Source organism: Lissotriton helveticus, chromosome 2_1 (assembly GCF_964261635.1).
Source record: "Lissotriton helveticus chromosome 2_1, aLisHel1.1, whole genome shotgun sequence".
NCBI lineage: Eukaryota > Metazoa > Chordata > Amphibia > Caudata > Salamandridae > Lissotriton > Lissotriton helveticus.
In genome coordinates, this window is record NC_136059.1 from 1,728,409,190 (window position 1) to 1,728,419,495 (window position 10,306).

General features: G+C 44.7%; 1 protein-coding gene across 1 annotated transcript in view; it reads left to right on the forward strand.

Moving 5' to 3' along the window:
• The window catches only part of GRIN3A (glutamate ionotropic receptor NMDA type subunit 3A), a 610,101-nt gene extending 601,767 nt beyond the window's left edge, over window positions 1–8,334 (forward strand). The window contains exon 9 of the mRNA XM_078677625.1: window positions 7,715–8,334. Within this exon, the coding sequence (XP_078533751.1) occupies window positions 7,715–8,051 (337 nt within the window). The 3' untranslated portion in view covers window positions 8,052–8,334. The remainder of the gene's footprint in view (window positions 1–7,714) is intronic.
• Window positions 8,335–10,306: the final 1,972 nt, after the last annotated feature.

Consider the following 10,306-nt stretch of genomic DNA (forward strand, 5'->3'; position numbering starts at 1 on the left):
CAAGTCAGACCTATTGGCTTTGCCTTTGCTTGTTCGCTATGAGACAGTGAGGCAACTGTAGACCATGCACGAGGCACATCATCTGATGTTATTAAATATGAATATTGTGTGGGCAAATGCACAGTATGTAGATGACAGTTTGGGGAAAGAGCAACATTTTCATTCTTTGTGGAATGAAGCATGTTTTGTCTCTTAAAATGCAGTTTACTTTTTGACTCTCGTAAGACATGTCCCCGTAGGCCTCGTGTGCTTAAGCCTGCTGTGTACTGACTGAAGCAATCCCCTGATGCTTTACTCTCTCGTCCTTTCCCTGGGCTGTGACTCCTACCTATAGTGTTGGCCAATGCTGGTGAAGTCGCAAGAATAAATATCAGTAATCTTTTCTCACCCGAAAGCGCCATGGGCTTCTTAATATTTCAGCAATATTAAAATACTTCCTTTCCAAAAATGGGTTCACATATTCTAGTCACAGTAAGTGTTTTGTTCTCATATGTGCAGTACTTGAAGTAGTTTAAAGCTCAAACAACAACTATATAAAATGAAAACACGTTCAGGTGTTTACTGAAAGCACATTAACGAACCCCCATTACTTCATTTGAGCTGGTGTTTTCCGGTGCTTGGCACCGGCACTTGATTGTCAACACCGGTGCTTGTGACAATATGCCACAAGGTGGCACTGTCTGGCTAATTTAGAGATGACCACAACAACACCTAATTGTTGAATAAATATACATTAAAAATGACTAATAGCTGCTGCCTAAGCCATTCTTACAGCTGTGGGGGCCTGAAATAGTCCGGATTGTCACACTTGTAGGAGTGTGATGGTTAGTAGTTGTGTCATTACTATCATTGGCAGCATGGCAGGCCAATGTGTGGTGCAAGCTGCAAGGCCAACTGAATAGAGCCCAGGCAATTTTATTTTACAACCTAAGCACTGCGAGCACCTGAGTTGTGCAGTTAGACATAAAGCATTTAGTGATCAGCACATTGTTATCACCAATGTTCCAATATTTTTGTCAATTTAATAATTCTGAGTGGCATGAAATAACATATAAATGAAACCTGTGGCACAAATGGATGAAAAGTATCTTTTGTGCTCATCAAGTGGTATTAATCTATGTTGGCTTGCTCTCACTAGGTGAGAATTATTTTCATACTTGAAGTGGATAATCTACTTTCATAGATATCCAGAAATATATGAAGGTGTGTCATTAAGTCTGTCTGACCCAGCGTTCCACCCCCTTAGCAAGCTCCGGACATGTGCTACTTTGCAATCAAATTGTACAGCCCATGATAATCCTTTACTTGACTGCCCTTGTCCCAACCATCCAGTGCTTTGCTAAAGAAATCCACACAATCCTCCCAGGTCTGCTGGGCCAGTGTCTGGCTGTCCCTAAACTTCTGCTGTACTTCTTTGGGGGTAAGGCCATGCTTCCTTACAAGGGCTTCCTTCATGGGGGGATACATCATCCTCCCTTCTTCTGTAGGGCCAGTAGGGTGCTAGGGACATACTTCCACAGGCTAGCCCCCAATCTCCAGAGATCCTGTGCACCCATAAAGTAATCTCATAAACCTTGAACCACTTGTCAGTGTCATCCCCACAGCAAAGTCAGACCCCAAACCATTAGGAATATGGACCTGCTTGTCTCCAGAGGGAACTGTCAGTAAGCTGCCACCATTTTTGCTGGACTCCACCTGCTTAACTCTGATGTCCAGCTCTCTGAGTCTTAGCTCATTGGCCAACCTTCTTTCCTCCATGGCTAATCTCCCTCTCCTCAAAGGCCCTCTCAGCATGCTCCTTTGCCAAGGCCCTCCCAGCCTGCTTTTGTTCCACCTCCATGGCCAGTTTCTTTTCTTCCATCCTGAGTCCGCCCATCTCCAGTCTGAACTCTCTCCCCTCCCTCCTTTCTGCCAGCTCCTCTGGGAACAGGCTGCAGGAAGACACACTGCTCCTTGCCCTGGCAGGGGGCTCCACTTAAGGCCAAGTCATTCCACTCAGCTGAATAATGACGCTCAGGTAGGCGATCTCCTTGTTTTTCCATCACATCATCACCATCTGTGGCTTTCACAACTGACTGGTGAGTTTCTTCCCAGGCCCTCAGCACCTTTTGGAGCTCCACCTTCCTGGTGGTGCTCTTTGCTGGAAGTATTGTCTCTGTGCAAACTTCCTTGAACTATGTCACAGTGTAGGCATCCATGATACCCAGCTTGAATTCCATCCTTGCAGGTGTGGTTTCAGACACAACAGGCAGAGGAAGAATTTGGAAAAACAAAAAGAAGCCTGTTAAAAATGGGGTTTCTGGTTGGCTAGGGTATGCACCTAAGCCAGGCGGATCTCACCACTCTAGTCAGGGTAAGCGAGTTACACACAGAAGATAATCCCTGCTCACCCACTTAGTAGCTTGGCAGAGCAGTCAGGTTTATCCCAGAGGTAATGTTTAACGTGTTACACAACACGCACCCACCAGTGACACACTAGGTACACCACAAAAAGAGACTCCACACAAGATTATATAAAAATATCCTTTGTATTGTACATAAAACAGATTAGACCATAATCACACAAATCACTGTGCCGCTAGGCACTTGTCATGACATCACATAGATCAAAGAAATCCCTTTGCTAGCCAGGCAATTATTAAAACATCACAAGTTAGTGCAATCAAGTAACAACGTATAGATTGCCCATATAATCGAAATACATGATATGCAGGGGCTGGAGGGATACTTATTATCCTGTCAGTACAAGGCCTAAAACGACACCTGTCATCACATCAGGTCATAGAATGCAGCAGACCAAGAGAATAAAACACAAGTTACCTAAAATCCCCATAAATGTATAGGGTGCAGCTTCCCTAAACTCCTTTTATACTTTATAAGGTAACTCCCATCCATGACATGAAGCACAGAATCATCTGTGCTTCTGTTACCAGAAATACTGTAATTTCTGGGAATTCATTCAAATTCAGGAATTGGGGACCTCTGTCGAGGTTCCACCCCGTCCCGACAATCCAGCTACAATGCCCCAGGTATACCTAAGAATGGGGCATTCACGCACCACCATAGTCAGTGGGGAGACCTCGCAGGGGCCTTTCCTACTTCGTAAGAGGCAAGGCAACTGCCCATGCTTAGGTGGTGCAGCTGCAAACCAACTCCCAGTCTCCGTGTGAGGACAGAAATCCAAGGTTGGTCCTCAATGGCATTCAACACTTGCCTCCAAGTTTGGGACCACCGGGTCTGCCTCACACAACCCTCACCCCTGGGTCTTCACCTCCCCAGACCTTACCTTTTTCCTGGAGAGAACTGAACCCGCTGTCTCCTCCGGGGAGTGGCTCTCACGCGTTGTGGTAGGGTCGCTGTCTCTCCATTCTGGGGCCGGTGTACGGGAAGCTGGAAACATCGGAACACTGGCATGTGTGATCTCGGAAGCCATTTTACCGTGGGAACCCGTCTACATCAGAGTGAAGGCTCCATGCAGGCAGGCCCCCACTGAGGGGGGTTCATGCAGTGCGGGTGACCCTTGCCTTTCTGCCGTCAGGCGCTCTCCTTCCACCTCAGCTCCACTCCTCCAAGGCTGGGCATCGCCCTCCGCGACGTCAGAGGGGTGAGACATCGCAGGGAGGGTACTCTCCTGGGATTTCCTTCTTCCCCTTTTGTTTTTGGTATAAGGAACCTGCACCTCGGGCCACAGAATTACATGCACTCACCAGGTGCTTGTCACAAATCCTTCCTCTAGCTGGTTTCCCAGAGGCAAGGGGGCAGAACCAGCGCTCACCATGTGCTGGTTTCATAAGAGCAAGGAGCAGAAACCCCATTCCTCACGCACTGGGCTCCTTAGTGTCACTCAAGCAGGGAAACAGGCAACAGGCCAGTGCATAGGGCAGGCAAAGTGATAGCCTCTCTTGCAGCCCAGCAGACAGCAGGTCACACAGAAGAATAGGAAGTCCCATTGGCAGTTCCTTCTGGCTGCCCAATAGACCCCTAGCAAGGTGCAGAATGTAGAGCCAGCAGCGTCAGGTTACAAGTCCCAAGCAGTGTTCAAAATCATGGGGTCACAGCCCCTGTACTTATACTCCTAATGTCTTTGTTCTGGGGGCACTTCAAACGACCTTTAGAAGTGCTCAACACCCCCCATTCAATCCCAAGCCCTGGCTCCAGACACACTACAGAGGGGCGGAGACAGCATTGTGAAAGGTAGGCACAGCCCTATTCAGGTGCAAGCGACAACTCCTCCCACCACTCTAAATGCAGAGCCAAGGTTCCTTCAGAGCACCAGTCCAGCAGAGAAGCAGTCCTTTCAGCAGCACAGCAGTCCTTCCTTCTTCCTGGCAGGGTATCTACAGGTCCACAAGTGTACTGAAGAATTGGTGTCTGAGTTCCAGTATGTATACACAGTTGTGCCTTTAAAGGGAGGAGAAGTTTCTAGAGGCGAACCTTTGAAGTGCACAGGTGCCCTCTCCTTTCTGGCCCTGGCTCCAGACTAATTACCGGGGGTGCGCAGCTGTTTTGTGTGGAAACAGGACACAGCCTATTCAACTGTAAGTGCAACTGGGCCCAGCTCCTCCCTCCCATCCTGCCAGTGATGGCCTATTCAGTTACACCCAGATACAGGCTGCAGGCACTCAATGGCTAAAGCGAGAAAATTCAGACTTTCCAAATATGACATTTTCAGAATTGCAATTTAAAATTTGACTTCACCATAAGTTAGGATTTTAAATTGTGATTTCAGAGACACCAAACATAAACAGGTTTACTTCTGCAATTTGAAAATTACATGTATAAAAGGTAGCAGGGCCACTCTAATGTTATCCTATGGGAGAGGCCTTACAGTAGCGAAAAAACGAATTTAAGAGTTTTTCACTAACAGGACATGCAAAAACCTAAAAGTATATGCCCTACATTTTAAATACACTGCACCCTGCCCTTGGGGCTGTCCAGGGCCTACCTTGAGTGGTGGGTTTTTGTTGTACGTGGCTAATTAATCTGCTAAGACGTCACAGGCATACATATATGAATGCACGCCCTAGAGTCAAATAAACATGGGAATATACCATTTTACTGCTCCATTTATTCTCTAGAACAAAATAAACGTGGATAAATACCAACAAGATGGTCAAAAAATAAATATGGATAAATACAGCTGGACATGTTAAAAAAAAAAAACGGGAGCCCTACTTATATGTATTAGAAAATTAAGGTTTGGGCCTGGCAAAAAGATGTAGTTTGCCCGGTCGACATGGCAGTTTGAAACTACACCCACACAAGCTACAATGGCAGGTCTGAGACATGTTCAAAGTGCTACTTAAGTGGGTGGCACATTCAGTACTGCAGGCCCACTATTAGCATTTACTTTACAGGCCCTGGGCACAGGTAGTGCCACTTGATTAGGGACTTACAAACAAATTAAATATGCCAAATGGATAAAAGCCAACTTAACATGTTTTGAGGCAACAGCACAAGCACTTAAGCACTTGTTAGCAGTGGTAAAGTGTGCAGAGTGCTAATGGCAGCAAAACGAAGTCAGTAAAAACAGGAGGCCTGAAGGCAAAAAGTTAGGGAAAAAACATGCCACGGTTGCCAGGTCTAACAGAGGCAACACCAACTTTGTCAAACAATTATCTCCAAACACTTCACCTTATAAAAAGCAAGACTTATTGACTTTGTCAGGATTTATTTGGGTAGCCAGGGGTTACAATACATGCCACAATATGACTTCTTGCAGTGAGAGGTATAATGCGCCATGGGGGGGCCACTCTGCAAAATGTGGTCAGGCACCCATGATTTTGAAGCATCTGACAGAGTTAAAAAGCCCATAGGCCTTGCGGGGTCTTTCTGAAAAGGGGTGTCATCTTTACAAACACAGTAATTTATGTGAATGTGACTACCTGATCTGGTATTTGGTCAGTTAGTCTGTTTCATTCATCAATATTGGCATTGAGCGGACTCAATTTTCAACACAAAGTCGTCTTAAACAATCACTAGCACTTAAATGAGGTGCAAAAGTGGTCAGATGCCAGTTCTTCTGAACTAACCTGGAGTTGAAGAAGCGAAAGATGGCACTCATGTCAATGATTTTGTTTGCTAAAGACCACTGCAGGTGGGTCAAGAAGACACTCCTTCCTGTACTGGTAAACACATCCTCATCTTTCCAATTTTCATATAGTCTATGGAGTCGCACTCTCTGGAATTTATTTTCAGTTTAAGATTCCTGCTTGTGCGAAGCCCATGATTGAAGAAACCTGCTTTCCGTGCCAGGGACCCAATCCTGTGGAACCGCATACCCCCAAGCCCACAGGTACGATGCCAGTACCACATAGCAACAGGGTAAAAAATTCGTCAGTCGATCCTGTTTGCAGTGATGCACCACCTTAGGTGTCCCCAGTTTCCCCACCCTCCACCCACGCACCGCTCGTCCAACTAAGACATTAAACAAATTGATCACGTGCAGGGTCGTGCATTGATTGTTGGGCGCCAATGACGGTGATGATACATCGGTCTCTCTAGTTGTTTAGGACTACATATAATAGAGGATTATTTTTTAGCCCTGCTGGCATCAATGGATCCTGCAACTCAGTCATTTTATGTATGTCATTCCTAGAGCTTCAATTGACCTTTTTATGCATTCAGCAGTGTTGCAATCTCAACGAAGACCGCGTGTATGGATAAAGACATCTTAAGTGGATTTTAAATGAAAACGAGACGGTGTCGAAGCTTGAGCAGTGACAGGCAACGCTAATGTCATTTTGTATCCCACTGATTTTCAGATTACATTCTGCCTGTTCCTGAAGAGACTGTCTCTAGCTAGCATTCTCAGGAGACGCACGCCGTATACCGTGTTCTCGCAGTGCCACCCAGTGTTTTCATTTTGAACTGCACATTTGTCAGAGAAGATGCTTGTAGTTCACAGGTTAAAGATGTTACGGAAGATTTGCATTTCAAGAGGAGTGTTATGTTTTCACACTGTCCTTTTTTCACACTGGTTTTGCTGTCAATGCGTAAGTGAATATAACTGCCCCCATCTCATGGCCTTATTGCTTGGTGAAGTACTGATTTAATTAAGTCTCGATTTGCGATCTAAGATGGAAATGTGTTTAACCAAACAGCACAGGATGTAATATATAAAAAATAATGCTTAAAAAACAAAACAAACCCACTTAAGTTCGCCAGTTACAGTTTAGTGAGCTAACAATAACTGATGCCTTCGCCATGTTAACAAATAACACAAAATCAATGTTATACATAGTGTTATAGCAACAAACATTGTCACTCTGTATCTCCCAAGCTGGGCTTAACCTTTGACCATGCCGGTCCCCACTGTCTTTCCCTTTCCACATTGAGTCTGCTCGGCAGTGATGTGAAATGGATCAGTGCAGCTTGTGAAATGGTGAGTACTTTCAGGTATCCAGTAAAGACAAGGCTGTAGATTCTCGTTTGGAGTGTACAATAACATGTGAGAATCTGAAGCATAAAGTGATTTCATTTTCAAGTTTTAACCTTAGCATGTCTTTAAATTACAAGTTTTTATTTTTTGTATGTTTTGTAAAGTTATCTGGTTTATAAATGTGTCCACTTCGCCTTCTCCAAGAAATGTTTAGCAAACACAAAATACCTGAAAGTCAATAATATAATGTTGTAGCCTTATTTGAAATAAATTGTTGCACTGTACAGATGAAACAAGCTGAGCAATCCTGCAATTTTCTTGTTTCTCTGCTAGATGCAACGCCGCCAACAGTACCCCGAGCGTGTGGAATATTGCCAATCAAATTACCAGCAACCGGAAAACATACATACCTTGTCAAGAGGGACAAAATAAACGAAGCATCAGGAGACAAAAAGACCTACCTCCTCTGAAGCTCAGGCGAGAGATTCCAGCTACGCTGACCACAAATGGGAAGGCAGACTCCGTCAATATTGCAAGAGAATCTGTGACGCAAGAACTTTCAGAGCTAGATAAACAGATCCAGGCGATTAAGCAGGAGCTGCAAGTCGCCATTAAAAGGAAAAATGAACTGGAAGAGTATCAGAGGACAAACAGGACGCCAGAGTCTTGAAGGAGCCAGTGCCACCCTCGACGTGTACTTGTGACGCACTTTGTTGCCCCACAGAAGTGGGTGGGGAGCTTTAAGCAGTACAATGCTGAAGCAAGGCCTGATGGCCGCTCCTCTCCAGGCTGGACAGCCGTGCCTCGTCACTCCTTCTTCTTACTGAGATAGTGTTTTTTTGTAACTATGAATTTGTCTTTCTTTAGTCTGTGAACTGTTAGCTGATTTGAAATGTGGACATAGACTCAAGTCGCTCCTGAAATCCTGAATTCTACTGTCATCGACCCCTTTGCACAACGTCTATTGGAGGCTTTCACTTCCGGTGTGCATTAAAGAAAGGTCATTTTGAATTTCCTGTGTGAGATGAGTCATTCGAAATGATTTCACTCTGTAACATATCTTTTTTTTTGTTTCAGGTTTTTCTAATTGGTTATATGCCTCATTGCTTAATATTTTATTACTACTTGCACAGTTTGCACTTGAAAAGAAAACCGGCCCGGTGGCAACTCTATTGGCCGGTGACTCTTTCTAAACCTGGGACTGCATACTTTTCGAATATTTACATAACGCAGCTCTCTAATTTTTTATACAGTGGCTTTGATATTAAATCTGGGCCTGGATGTCCTTCCTGTTTAAGTAAGAGTTGGTAATACTTGTCATGGAACCAACCGTAAGGTATCTGCAAACTCTAATGCAACAGCGCAACTAGTGGCTATTTAAGAATAAGCACTTGGTGTCCAGTTCATCAACATAAGTTATTGCAATCAGGAGCGGCTCCTCCTTGAGAGCGGAGGAGAGTCGCCCCCTAAAAAAATGCCCCAGAACAGCGAACAAATAAAATGGTAATATCGTTTATTACCATTTTGCTTTGACGCAACCTATCCGGAACCGAGTGTCAGGAGGTCACGGGGCCAGTGCTGCAGAGTAGCAGCAGGGAGCTGTGCGCTTATGTTTAAAGTGCGCATGCCTCTTTGGCCGACTGTCTTGCAATGGCCATCCAGACGTGCTCATTTTAAACTTCTCTAGGTTAGAGAAAGCTCAGGCCTCCAGTGCTCTTAAGAGCGCTGTGAGAGGCTGTTTCCTCCAATCTTGATGCGTCTCTCATGCTGAGAGAGGTGCCGAGATTGGAAAGTGCAGTTTCCTGGACAGGGGCTTCCAGGAGCGAAGACCTCGAGAGAGGGGAACAACATGTGGCAAGTCTGCAAGGTAAGTGCCTTTTTTTATTTTCTTAATGCCACCCGTATATTGCCTGCCTCACCACCCTAAATAAGTGCCAGCCGCCACTGATTGCGGTGCAAATTTTTTAAATGGTGTGGACCTCGAGGAGATCAAACAATAGAGAATGGGAATGTAAATAAGTATTGCTGCGAGGCTTACATTTTGAACCTAATTCACAAAGTTTGAAGAGTACTCTTAATGCCTAAGGATTTCTGAAATGTAATACTGCTACCTAATAGCTTTCAGGGGTACGTAAGCAATGCATACAATTTACAAAAGTTACAGTTGAAAGGGTGCATATGTGCATACATTCCAGATGTATGTAAATACTTCATAATGTTCCTTAGATAGAATGTCAAAACTTTGTAGATGCCGAATCCTTAAAAATTAGAAATTAGTGCTTTTTTCCAAAAAACGATTCCTCTTCTCTTTTTTCTTTTTTTTAAATGTCTTCTTCCCTCCACACTCACAGTAAAAATGGTACCCTTGTCCCTGATTTCTGTCTGAACTCCCTGAACCTGGATCATTAGGTCACTAAGATTTGGAGGTAAGGGTCTGCAGTGCTTGTATTTAAATGCACACCATGTAGCAACAGATTGGCGGGCATATTTACAAGGAAGTGGCAGAGCACAGCAATAGCCACCTTGGCTTAAAGCCACGCTTCGCCACTTCTGAAACGCAGGGCTGCACTATATTTACAAGAATAAAGTGTTTCCCCCTGCACTGGCGCTAATTTAGCTGCCAGCGCAAATGCTCGCGTAATGCTAGCGCAAATGCATCACAATAGTGCAAGGGTGCCTGCATGGAGGGGAATGATTTTTTATGTGCAGGAAGATGCCCCTTTCCTGCATATAAACACTCTGACATGGCATTTTGAAACATCTATGTGTGCTGCTTATTGTAGCACACATAGAAGTTGCAAAACGTAATTCTTTTAAATGATTGTCTATGTGCAGGAAGGCACTCAGCTTTTTGAATTGACATCTTTTCTGGACGGGGAGGCAGTGGAGGTTCATTAGGTGGGGGGTGACTAGGTTCCATTTGAG